At 49.4% G+C, this 12,999-nt stretch overlaps 1 protein-coding gene across 3 annotated transcripts; it reads left to right on the top strand.

Annotated features, from left to right (window-relative positions):
• Window positions 1-1,559: 1,559 nt before the first annotated feature.
• On the top strand, window positions 1,560-5,319 carry LOC123046783 (uncharacterized). 3 transcript variants are annotated; one of them, XM_044470212.1, is made up of 2 exons: window positions 1,560-1,812; window positions 2,876-5,319. In XM_044470212.1, the coding sequence occupies exons 1-2, from the start codon at window positions 1,610-1,612 to the stop codon at window positions 5,157-5,159; spliced, it is 2,487 nt and encodes an 828-aa protein (XP_044326147.1). In that variant the 5' UTR covers window positions 1,560-1,609; the 3' UTR covers window positions 5,160-5,319. The 3 variants fall into 3 exon arrangements, with proteins under 3 accessions (XP_044326147.1, XP_044326149.1, XP_044326148.1); XM_044470214.1 differs by having other exon boundaries at window positions 1,589-1,812; window positions 2,881-5,319; XM_044470213.1 differs by having other exon boundaries at window positions 1,757-1,890; window positions 2,881-5,319.
• Window positions 5,320-12,999: the final 7,680 nt, after the last annotated feature.

Below are 12,999 nucleotides of genomic sequence, written 5' to 3'. Positions count from 1 at the left end.
TTGATTTCATGCGATGTAAAAAACAAGCAAAAAACAACAACTGGCATTGGCCCCCGAGTCAATAGGTTAGTCCCACAAAATGACATAAAGTTGCTATAAAATGATTGTAGAACATCCTAGAATGATAATATAACAGCATGAATACTTCATAAATTATAGATACGATGGAGACGTATCACGATGCACTTAGTCTGGCTCGTTGAAAACTGCCGATTTGAGGGTTTCTAGCGAGCCGGGCTCTAGGCTGCTTTAAGGTTCGTGCCAATGCAAGCCATCCCACCCCGTATGCAACCAAACAATGTTTTTGGCTTAACTCGCCTGATTTAAGGTGTATACGGCTACCAAACACGCATGTAGTGAGGAGCTGGCTGACTGTAATGTTAGAGCATCTACAGCCGGGCACCCCAAACCCTCCTCAAATGCCTGGGCGGGCCGCCTGGTCACTGACCGGTCGGTCACAAAATTTTGACCCAGTCGGGCGCCTCAAACGGGTCTCAAATGCCCGGGCTGACTGGCACCCCTCATATCCAGCCCAAATATGGGAGGGATATGGGGCGCCCGGGCACGCCCGCCATGTCGGACCCGACCCACGCTGGCCCACCTGACCCCACATATATTCCTCCCTATCCGCATGCTGGACCAAACCCTAGCCACTTTACTCCACTCCCCTCCGCCACCAAAGCTCGTCTCCGGCGGTGTCCCGCCGTCTCCGGCATAGCGAGCAGTGGATTCGAGTCCTTCAACTCCTGGTCCGTCGACCCCGAGCTTATCCCACGCTGCCCCAAGGAGAAGATGGCCACCCGGCTTGCGCTCCGCCGCTCCCCGGGAGGAGGCCCATGCACGGCAAGGCTCGGACTCCTTCCGTTGGAAATCCGTTGCGTCCGCCAAAATGGCGCATGGATCCGGCGCTAGGGCAGCCGTCGCTGCCTCACCAGAGGCGGTGCGGTTCGTCTGGTGTCCGAACGCGGTGGCGGACGCGCAACCCCTCCGTTGGCGCGCTGAGGTCATGGAAGCACCGTGGGCGTCGTCCGACGCAACCATAGCGCGACGTGCCCGCCATGGGAGGCAGCGGGCGCGGGAGGCGACGATAGTGCTCGAGGCGGTGGATGTCGGTGAGGCAGAGTCGCATTCTTCGGCGCCCCGTATAGTGCACCAGTTCGAGCACCGCAACCGCGTCGTGGTGGATGTCCCCGGCTCGTCCCGGGACGGATCCATCATCGATCTGAAGTCCACCGGCACCCAACGGGTTCCGGGCTTCGACGAGGAAGAGTAGGGCATGAGAGACGGCGGCGCCTTGAGTCCAGTGAGCTGGCTCATGTTCCATGCCTCACTCTACCTTGTCGGCGACCGGACCAACACTCTGGGGAGCGCAGCTGGTCGTCGGACATGGCCATTGTGACCGGACAAGCTCCGCTTAAAGATTGCTACGTTGCGTGTAATAATATAGATTTAAGATTTCTAATTTGAGATAATTTGAGGTATTCAAAAGTGAATTGCATTATTTGAGGCGGTTAGTGTCCACGAACGTGTCCGGACACGTCCGTGAATGTGGATGTTTGAGGGGGCAGATTTTCATCGCGGGAGCAGATGCTCTTAACCATGCTCTAAAATGGAGTGTCGCTCTCCTCCGTCTCTACTCTCAAGTCCACGCGGGGGGTCAACCCCCAAAAAAAAGAATCACGCGGCGTGGACGACTACTGCTGTCAGTGCGTCATGTCAGCGCTACCCAGGCCACCCCGTCCCTCCGGCGACGACCGACGAGGACGAGATAGGTGGCTCAAGGATCGCCCGCCGTCCAAAAGGCCAGCACAGGTAACCGCCAAATCCAAGACTACGGCCTGTGGCGTCCGTTCTTCTTCAGCAAATCGTGTTTTGATTTGATGGGCTCCGGTTAGGGTTCTTGATCTCTGTTCCCCACCATCGCGTTCCTGATTCTTCCAAGCTCGTGACTGTCTGTGTTATGCCTAGGAGGATCTTTTCTTCTTCTTCTTTTTAGCCCTTAATTTTACCAGCCGGTTGAGAATTTCTAGTTCTAATCTGCTGCGCAACCAGTGATTTGGTTTAGGTTTTTGGATGAGATGTGATTGGGGATCCGTGGAGAAGCGAGAGGATAAGCAAAATATTGGTTGGTCAGGATGAGACGAGCAGAGATTTAATTGTTTTTTTTTTGTCTGGAAGAGTTTTTTTTTAACAGAAATTAAGGTCATTGTGATGATGATTTAATTGACCGTCGAAAATTTCTTGTTTCACCTGCTGCGCTGCCAATGATTCGGTCTAGTTTGATATGTGATTGGGGGGTTCGTGGAGAAGCGAGAAGATAAGTTAAATCTTGGTTTGTCCAGAATGAGATGAGCAGAGTTGATTGATTTCTTTTTCTGAAAGAGTAATTTTAATTAAAATTAAGGTCATTCTGGTTATATTTGATGTAGCTAAGCAGCCAACCGATGTGCATAACCATTAAGGCATCACTTCCATTTTGTTAAAATGTGGACATGTCCTGTCCTACCATACTAGTTTTACAAGCTGCATCCCCTGTTTTTATTTTACACTAGTACAGTACCACCATTAATTTGCTACCACGCGCAGAATGATATTGTGTTGCTTCCTCCTAAGAATTCTCCCGTACCAAAAGTAAACATAGATTCGGTTTGCTTCATGCATAATAGCCCACCGATTGGAAAGTAGTCACATGAAAAATGAACAAAGAGTCCATAATTAGAGTGAATCAATCAGTGCCATGGGAAGGATACAATAAATAAACTAGAATTCGGTTAGCAGAATTTACTAGACCATGATGCTTAACGAAACATGACAACAGTATTACCGGTATGAGCTTAATTGCCTATGAGATATTATCATCTAATTTTGATTTCAGTGCAGGAGAAATGGAAGGATGGCTGAACCAGATGGGGATGATCCGGATAGCGGTCCTTTCAAGCTTTGCTGCACATCTTGTTCTCATCCTCCTTGCCGGGATTCGTCGGCGTACAGCCTCCGGTGGGCGGATGCTCCTTCTGTGGCTGGCATACCAGCTGGCCAACTGGGCCGCGGCGTATGCCCTTGGTAACCTGTCCTTCGGCAGCAGGTTGGAGGAGCAGCCGCAGCTGGTCGCGTTCTGGGCGCCATTCCTCTTGCAGCATCTCGGCGGCCCGGACAACATTAGCGCCTACTCCCTCGAGGACAATGTGCTGTCAGGGCGGCAAGCACTCAATGCCTTCGTGCAGGTCGGGGGAGCCATTTATGTCGTGTACAAGCACATATACCTTGGCGGTGGCGACAGAGCTTTGCTTCGGGCATCCATCATCATTCTCGCCGTCGGTGTTGCCAAGTATGTGGAGAGGGTGTTCGCACTACGGCGAGGCAACTTGGGCAACATCCGGAGCTCAAACAAGAAGAAGAAACTAAGCAGATTCACTGATGTCTCGGGCTCCAGAAAGGGAACTGTGCTGGACAATGAGCAAGCCCTGATGGTTGCCCACAACATGTTCCCGTTCTGCCAGCGTGCAATGACTGATTCTTCTGTCAACATGGATTCACCTGAACTTGATGCAAGCAGAGAAATGTTCTCTTTTGGGTGGGAGAGTATGTGCAAGGTGGTGGAGATGGAGCTTTCTCTCATGTACGACATCCTCTACACCAAGGCAGCCATGGTCCACACCTGGGGCGGCTACTTGATCCGTTTTCTTTCGCCAATCGCCACCGTCACGGCATTTGTTCTGTTTCTGTTCTACAGCAAAGACGGCCAGAGGAGAGAAGATCTGGTCATTACCTACACCTTGCTGGCAGCTACCTTCATCCTGGACGTGAGATGGCTGTTTGGGGCAGTTGGGTCTACCTGGATGCACATGTTCCTGCAGGCTAGGCCACGGTGCTGGCTTCACCACAATGTTTTGTGCTCTGGGTCTGGGATATGGCGTCGCCTCCGCCGTGTCATCGTGTCTCTGCACCGTGGCCGGCTAGCCTTTCTCATGGCGCCGAGCAGCTACAGAATGTGGTCGGGCACCATTGGGCAGTACAGCCTGCTGCACGAGTGCACTCGTACCTGTGACACGACAACTCTGTGCGGGAGAGCAGCCAAGAAAATTGGATTGGAAGAGGGTTGGAACGAACACCGGCACTCTGAGTCTGAAGGTCTTAAGCTTTCAGAAGATGTCAAGAGGTTGGTGTTCGAACGTGTACGGAAGATACTCAAGTCAACATACGAGGTCGACAAGGATGAGGAGGCTGCATATTCCATGAATGACGTTACGACATTCTGGGGTCAGGCGGCAGCCAAGAGGCGCCGGAGGAAACTGCAGAGATTCCGGCTGGCATTTGGCCGTGAGTTCCAGGAGGACATCCTTGTGTGGCACATCGCCACGCAAGTTTTCCTCACGAGTGATGATGGCAAGTTGTATGCAGAGACGAAACATGCCAAGGCGATCAAGGCGCTGTCAGAGTACCTCATGTTCCTCGTCGCCGTGCGCCGGCACATGCTACCGGGCCTTGTTCTCCGCAGCCTGTACGAAGTAACCAAGGAGTCCTTGCAGGATGTATGGCGTGATGAGGTTGGGACCAGTTCCATTCAAGGTTCCGGTTCGACGGCGAGCGGCAGAGAAGAGAAGCTTGCCAGAATCCTCCGTGACAAGAAGGACGCAGACAGCGAGTGGGGTCTGGAGCATGATAAAACTCGTCTGGTCTCCGACGGAGCTAATATTGCCATGGTGCTGCTCAGTGCCGATGAGTCAGAGATGCCAGAACTGCTGGAGCTCATCTTCAACGTGTGGGTGGACAAGCTGCTGTATGCGGGCACCCGATGCAGCCGGGAATCCCATGCCAGGCAGCTCAGCCGTGGTGGTGAGCTCACGACCATCGTGTGGATTTTGGCAGAACATGCTGGCCCATTTCAGATCGGCCAACGCGGCCCAGATAATAAAAAACAGGAACCTTGTCCGCCACCGCCGCCGCCACTGCCGCCGCTACCCATGTATACGCCGGAGAGACCGCCATGGTGGAGCATAGTGATTCCGCCACCGCCACCTCCACCGCCGATGGTCGAACAACCCAAAAAGGAGGAACCTCATCCACCGCCGGCGCCGATGGAAAGCAAACAGAAACCATATCCGCCACGGCCGCATCGTGAGAGGAGAAGGTATGCTACGCTATATCCAGTGGACTGATTGCTCTCTATCATTTGGCGACCATTGATTTGGTATCCACTGGGCATGGGCATAATAAAGTTCTCTCATCATCGTTGTTAACTACAGAACGGGATATATTCCAAATTTACAATCAGCTAGTAATAGAGTCTTAAGGTTTTAAAGACACAGTTTGCTATGATATGTCAGTACCATACATACAAGCCTCCTCCCGATTTCCTTTTATGCTAATAAAGTCCACCTTGAGCTAAAGAGAAAAGGCCATGGCTGTGTATTCTATTCAAGTTCTTAATAATACCCCAAAATAGATTTTGTACTCCCCCCGATCCTCGCAGCTTTAGTACAACTTTGAAGTTGTACTAAAGTATCGGAGGGTTGTATTAAAGCTGCAACAAGTAATATGGATCAGAGGGAGCAGCAGATTTCAGGAGCCATGATGCTTCCAGAGCAAGGGAAAAAGAGAAAACTCACTCCGCCCGAGCGGCACACGGGGTCGTGCTAGCCAAGACAGGTAACCGCCAATGATAAAATCTCTCTGAAGTTTGTTTTCTTTAGTGATAAAACAAAACCTTATGCTGATCAGGAGGAAAACTGAATGACGGGTATTTAGAGCCGTCAGAACAACGTGCATTTTAGTACATCACACAGAAGACATCCTGCGTTCCTTTTTTTTTTTGCGAAATGTTGTTTCCTTTACAATGAAAAAAAATGCAGTGTCATCACTGCATGTGCATGCCGCTAAATGCGCGTCGCCGTAGCAATACGGTGGATCTGCGATGAGGATAGTAGCGAAAGACAACTACTTCTGGCGCAAAAAAGTACTGCCTCCGTTCTTAAAGTAAGGCGTATTTTGTTTCGTTAAGAAGTGCATTTTTTTGCATGGGTTAAAACATGCATTTGACCAATAATTACTTCATAGGCCCCTAGGGTTCCCCCCCCCCCCCCCCCCCCCCGCCGGCTCCCCCGCACGGAGCCGCCGCCGCGGCGACCAGAGCCCGCCGGAGCCGCCAGCCCCTTCCCCCTCCTGTTCCCCTTCTCCTCCCCCCCACCCCCCTCAACTCCCTCGTACCCCCGCGCCGCCTCCCCGAGCGAGGCGGCCGGGGGCCCTTCCTCCGCGCTCCTCCAGCCCTCCAACGCGCCCCTCCCTCCTCCTGCCGCCGTCAGTGTGCGCCGCCGGTCCTCGGCCGCGTGGTGCTGGCGGTGGTGGGCATGCCCTTCCCCGCGCGCGGCCCTCCCTTGCTCGGGCGTGATGGCCGGCGGCGGTGCGCCTCGGCCGGTGGCGTTCCGGCGTCCTGGTGCGGAGGCCGACGACACTCGCCGTGGTGGTGCTGCCTCTTGGCGGTGGGGCGGTCCGGTGGTGCTGGCTGGCCGGTGGCGCGTCCCCGGCCCAGATATGGGTCCATAGGGTCCCTTCCGGGTCCTTGCGGGTCAGCTCCGGCGTGACTGCGACGCTCTCTGTATGGGAAGGCAGGGGAGTGGCTTGGACTGGGACAGCGACGCCGACGACGTGTCAGCTGTTGGAAATATGCCCTAGAGGCAATAATAAAAGGATTATTATATTTCCTTGTTCGTGATAATTGTCTTTTATTCATGCTATTATTGTATTATCCGGAAATCGTAATACACGTGTGAATACTTAGACCACAACATGTCCCTAGTGAGCCTCTAGTTGACTAGCTCGTTGATGAACAGATAGTCATGGTTTCCTGACTATGGACATTGGATGTCATTGATAACGGGATCACATCATTAGGAGAATGATGTGATGGACAAGACCCAATCCTAAGCATAGCACAAAGATCGTGTAGTTCGTTTGCTAGAGCTTTTCCAATGTCAAGTATCTTCTCCTTAGACCATGAGATCGTGTAACTCTCGGATACTGTAGGAGTGCTTTGGGTGTACCAAATGTCACAACGTAACTGGGTGGCTATAAAGGTGCACTATAGGTATCTCCGAAAGTGTCTGTTGGGTTGACACGGATCGAGACTGGGATTTGTCACTCCGTATGACGGAGAGGTATCTCTGGCCCCACTCGGTAATGCATCATCATAATGAGCTCAAAGTGACCAAGTGTCTGGTCACGGGATCATGCATTACGGTACGAGTAAAGTGACTTGCCGGTAACGAGATTGAACGAGGTATTGGGATACCGCCGATCGAATCTCTGGCAAGTAACGTACCGATTGACAAAGGGAATTGTATACGGGGTTGCTTAAATCCTCGACATCGTGGTTCATCCGATGAGATCATCGAGGAGTATGTGGGAGCCAATATGGGTATCCAGATCCCGCTGTTGGTTATTGACCGGAGAGCCGTCTCGGTCATGTCTACATGTCTCCCGAACCCGTAGGGTCTACACACTTAAGGTTCAGTGACGCTAGGGTTGTAAAGATATTAGTATGCAGCAAACCGAAAGTTATTCGGAGTCCCGGATGAGATCCCGGACGTCACGAGGAGTTCTGGAATGGTCCGGAGGTAAAGAATTATATATGGGAAGTCGAGTTTCGGCCATCGGGAAAGTTTCGGGGTTCACCGGTATTGTACCGGGACCACCGGAAGGGTCCCGGGGGTCCACCGGGTGGGGCCACCCATCCCGGAGGGCCCCATGGGCTGAAGTGGGAGGGGAACCAGCCCTTGGTGGGCTGGTGCGCCCCCCTCTGCGCCTAGGGTTGGGAACCCTAGGGGAGGGGGCGCCTCCACTTGCCTTGGGGGGCAAGTTACTCCCCTTGGCCGTCGCCCCCCCCAGGAGATCCCATCTCCTAGGGCCGGCGCCCCCCCGGGGTCCCTATATAAAGAGGGGGGGAGGGCAGCCGCACCCTGACATCTGGTGCCTCCCTAACCCCCTGGCTACACCTCTTCAAATACAACGGGTGTAAGACAGATTTACACATGCAAAAACACTTAGGTTAACTTGACGAGCCTAGCATGTACAGACATGGCCTCGGAACACAAGAGACCGAAAGGTCGAACATGAGTCATATGGAAGATACGATCAACATGGAGATGTTCACCGATGATGACTAATCCATCTCACGTGATGATCGGACACGGCCTAGTCGTCTCGGATCATGTAACACTTAGATGACTAGAAGGATGTCAAATCTGAGTGGGAGTTCATTAAATAATTTGATTAGATGAACTTAATTATCATGAACTTAGTCTAAAATCTTTGTAAAATATGTCTTGTAGATCAAATGGCCAACGCTCATGTTAGCATGAACTTCAACGCGTTCCTAGAGAAAACCAAGCTGAAAGATGATGGCAACAACTATACGGACTGGGTCCGGAACCTGAGGATCATCCTCATAGCTGCCAAGAAAGCATATGTCCTAGAAGGACCGCTAGGTGAAGCACCCATCCCAGAGAACCAAGACGTTATGAACGCTTGGCAGTCACGTGCTGATGATTACTCCCTCGTTCAGTGCGGCATGCTTTACAGCTTTGAACCGGGGCTCCAAAAGCGTTTTGAGCAACACGGAGCATATGAGATGTTCGAGGAGCTGAAAATGGTTTTCCAAGCTCATGCCCGGGTCGAGAGATATGAAGTCTCCGACAAGTTCTATAGTTGTAAGATGAAGGAAAATAGTTCTGTCAGTGAGCACATACTCAAAATGTTTGGGTTGCACAACCGCCTGTCCCAGCTGGACATTAACCTCCCGGACGAGGCGGTCATTGACAGAATCCTTCAGTCGCTCCCATCGAGCTACAAGAGCTTTTTGATGAACTACAATATGCAGGGGATGGAGAAAACCATTCCTGAAGTATTTTCAATGCTGAAGTCGGCAGAGGTAGAAATCAAGAAAGAACATCAAGTGTTGATGGTCAATAAAACCACCAAGTTCAAGAAGGGCAAGGGTAAGAAGAACTTCAAAAAGGACGGCAAAGATGTTGCCGCGCCCGGTAAGCTAGTTGCCGGGAAGAAGTCAAAGAATGGACCCAAGCCTGAGACTGAGTGCTTTTATTGCAAAGGGAAGGGTCACTGGAAGCGGAACTGCCCCAAATACTTAGCGGACAAGAAGGCCGGCAACACTAAAGGTATATTTGATATACATGTAATTGATGTGTACCTTACCAGTACTCGTAGTAACTCCTGGGTATTTGATACCGGTGTCGTTGTTCATATTTGTAACTCACAGCAGGAGCTGTGGAATAAGCGGAGACTGCGAAGGACGAGGTGACGATGCGCGTCGGGAATGGTTCCAAGGTCGATGTGATCGCCGTCGGCACGCTACCTCTACATTTACCTACGGGATTAGTTTTAAACCTCAATAATTGTTATTTAGTGCCAAGTTTGAGCATGAACATTGTATCTGGATCTCGTTTAATACGAGATGGCTACTCATTTAAATCCGAGAATAATGGTTGTTCTATTTATATGAGAGATATGTTTTATGGTCATGCCCCGATGGTCAATGGTTTATTCTTAATGCATCTCGAACGTAATGTTACACATATTCATAGTGTGAATACCAAAAGATGTAAAGTTGATAACGATAGTCCCACATACTTGTGGCACTGCCGCCTTGGTCACATTGATGTCAAGCGCATGAAGAAGCTCCATGCTGATGGACTTTTAGAGTCTCTCGATTATGAATCATTTGACACATGCGAACCATGTCTCATGGGCAAAATGACCAAGACTCCGTTCTCCGGAACAATGGAGTGAGCAACCAACTTATTGGAAATCATACATACTGATGTGTGTGGTCCAATGAGCGTTGAGGCTCGCGGAGGATATCGTTATGTTCTCACTCTCACTGATGACTTAAGTAGATATGGGTATGTCTACTTGATGAAACACAAGTCTGAAACCTTTAAAAAGTTCAAGGAATTTCAAAATGAAGTAGAGAATCAACGTGACCGAAAGATAAAATTCTTACGATCAGATCGTGGAGGAGAATATTTAAGTCACGAATTTGGTACACACTTAAGAAAATATGGAATCGTTTCACAACTCACGCCACATGGAACACCTCAGCGTAACGGTGTGTCCGAACGTCGTAATTGCACTCTATTGGATATGGTGCGATCTATGATGTCTCTTACCGATTTACCGCTATCATTTTGGGGATACGCTCTAGAGACAGCTACATTCACTTTAAATAGGGCTCCGTCTAAATCCGTTGAGACGACATCGTATGAATTATGGTTTGGGAAGAAACCTAAGCTGTCGTTTCTAAAAGTTTGGGGATGCGATGCTTATGTCAAGAAACTTCAACCTGAAAAGCTCGAACCCAAGTCGGAAAAATGCGTCTTCATAGGATACCCTAAGGAAACCATTGGGTATACTTTCTACCTTAGATCCGAAGGCAAGATCTTTGTTGCCAAGAATGGATCCTTTCTGGAAAAAGAGTTTCTCTCGAAAGGAGTAAGTGGGAGGAAAGTAGAACTCGATGAAGTACTACCTCTTGAACCGGAAAGTAGTGCAGCTCAGGAAAATGTTCCTGTGGTGCCTACACCGACTGGAGAGGAAATTCATGATGATGATCAAGGTACTTCGGATCAAGTTGCTACTGAACTTCATAGGTCCACAAGGACACGTTCCACACCAGAGTGGTATGGCAACCCTGTCCTGGAAATCATGTTGTTAGACAACGGTGAACCTTCGAACTATGAAGAAGCGATGGCGGGCCCAAATTCCAACAAATGGCTTGAAGCCATGCAATCCGAGATAGAATCCATGTATGAAAACAAAGTATGGACTTTGATAGACTTGCCCAATGATCGGCGAGCGATAGAAAACAAATGGATCTTTAAGAAGAAGATGGACGCGGATGATAATGTTACCATCTATAAAGCTCGACTTGTCGCTAAGGGTTATCGACAAGTTCAAGGGGTTGACTACGATGAGACTTTCTCTCCCGTAGCGAAGCTGAAGTCCGTCCGAATCATGTTAGCAATTGCCGCATACTATGATTATGAGATATGGCAGATGGACGTCAAAACGGCATTCCTTAACGGCTATCTTAAGGAAGAACTGTATATGATGCAGCCGGAAGATTTTGTCAATCCTAAAAATGCTAACAAGGTATGCAAGCTCCAGCGATCCATTTATGGGCTGGTGCAAGCATCTCAGAGTTGGAACATTCGCTTTAATGAGATGATTAAAGCATTTGGGTTTATGCAGACTTATGGAGAAGCCTGCGTTTACAAGAAAGTGAGTGGGAGCTATGTAGCATTTCTCATATTATATGTAGATGACATACTTTTGATGGGAAAGTATATAGAACTTTTGGACAACATTAAGGCCTACTTGAATAAGTGTTTTTCAATGAAGGACCTTGGAGAAGTTGCTTACATATTAGGCATCAAGATCTATAGGGATAGATCGAGATGCCTCATAGGTCTTTCACAAAGCACATACCTTGATAAAATATTGAAGAAGTTCAAAATGGATCAGTCCAAGAAAGGGTTCTTGCCTGTATTGCAAGGTGTGAGATTGAGCTCGGCTCAATGCCCGACCACAGCAGAAGATAAAGAAGAGATGAGTGTCATCCCCTATGCCTCAGCCATAGGATCTATTATGTATGCCATGCTGTGTACCAGACCTGATGTAAACCTTGCCGTAAGTTTGGTAGGAAGGTACCAAAGTAATCCCGGCAAGGAACACTGGACAGCGGTCAAGAATATCCTGAAGTACCTGAAAAGGACAAAGGACATGTTTCTTGTCTATGGAGGGGACGGAGAGCTTGTCGTAAAGGGTTACGTCGACGCTAGCTTTGACACAGATCTGGATGACTCTAAGTCTCAAACCGGATACGTGTATATGTTGAATCTTGGAGCAGTAAGCCAGTGCAGTTGCAAGCAGAGCGTCGTGGCGGGATCTACATCTGAAGCGGAGTACATGGCAGCCTCGGAGGCAGCGCATGAAGCAATATGGATGAAGGAGTTAATCACCAACCTAGGAGTCATACCCAATGCGTCGGGGCCAATCACTCTCTTCTATGACAACACTGGAGCTATTGCCCTAGCCAAGGAGCCCAGGTTTCACAAGAAGACCAGGCACATCAAGCGTCGTTTTAACTCCATCCGTGAAAATGTTCAAGATGGAGACATAGATATTTGCAAAGTACATACGGATCTGAATGTCGCAGATCCGTTGACTAAACCTCTTCCGCGAGCAAAACATGATCAACACTAGAACTCTATGGGTGTTCGATTCATCATAATGTAACTAGATTATTGACTCTAGTGCAAGTGGGAGACTGTTGGAAATATGCCCTAGAGGCAATAATAAAAGGATTATTATATTTCCTTGTTCGTGACAATTGTCTTTTATTCATGCTATAATTGTATTATCCGGAAATCGTAATACATGTGTGAATACTTAGACCACAACATGTCCCTAGTGAGCCTCTAGTTGACTAGCTCGTTGATCAACAGATAGTCATGGTTTCCTGACTATGGACATTGGACGTCATTGATAACGGGATCACATCATTAGGAGAATGATGTGATGGACAAGACCCAATCCTAAGCATAGCACAAAGATCGTGTAGTTCGTTTGCAAGAGATTTTCCAATGTCAAGTATCTTTTCCTTAGACCCTGAGATCGTGTAACTCCCGGATACCGTAGGAGTGCTTTGGGTGTACCAAACGTCACAACATAACTGGGTGGCTATAAAGGTGCACTACAGGTATCTCCGAAAGTGTCTATTGGGTTGACACGGATCGAGACTGGGATTTGTCACTCCGTATGATGGAGAGGTATCTCTGGGCCCACTCGGTAATGCATCATCATAATGAGCTCAAAGTGACCAAGTGTCTGGTCACGGGATCATGCATTACGGTACGAGTAAAGTGACTTGCTGGTAACGAGATTGAACGAGGTATTGGGATACCGACGATCGAATCTCGGGCA

The sequence above is a fragment of the Triticum aestivum genome, chromosome 2B, assembly GCF_018294505.1.
Source record: "Triticum aestivum cultivar Chinese Spring chromosome 2B, IWGSC CS RefSeq v2.1, whole genome shotgun sequence".
Classification (NCBI taxonomy): Eukaryota; Viridiplantae; Streptophyta; class Magnoliopsida; order Poales; family Poaceae; genus Triticum; species Triticum aestivum.
The sequence above is the reverse complement of the archived record's forward strand: the minus strand, read 5'-3'. Positions and strand labels throughout refer to the sequence as shown.

Excerpts from the sequence above, each read along its gene's own strand:
- LOC123046783 (XM_044470212.1), top strand. The coding sequence starts at position 1,610 with ATGGAGTGTCGCTCTCCTCCGTCTCTACTCTCAAGTCCACGCGGGGGG. Across the intron at positions 1,813-2,875 it reads CGTCCAAAAGGCCAGCACAG|TGCAGGAGAAATGGAAGGAT; the intron begins GTAACCGCCAAA and ends TTTTGATTTCAG.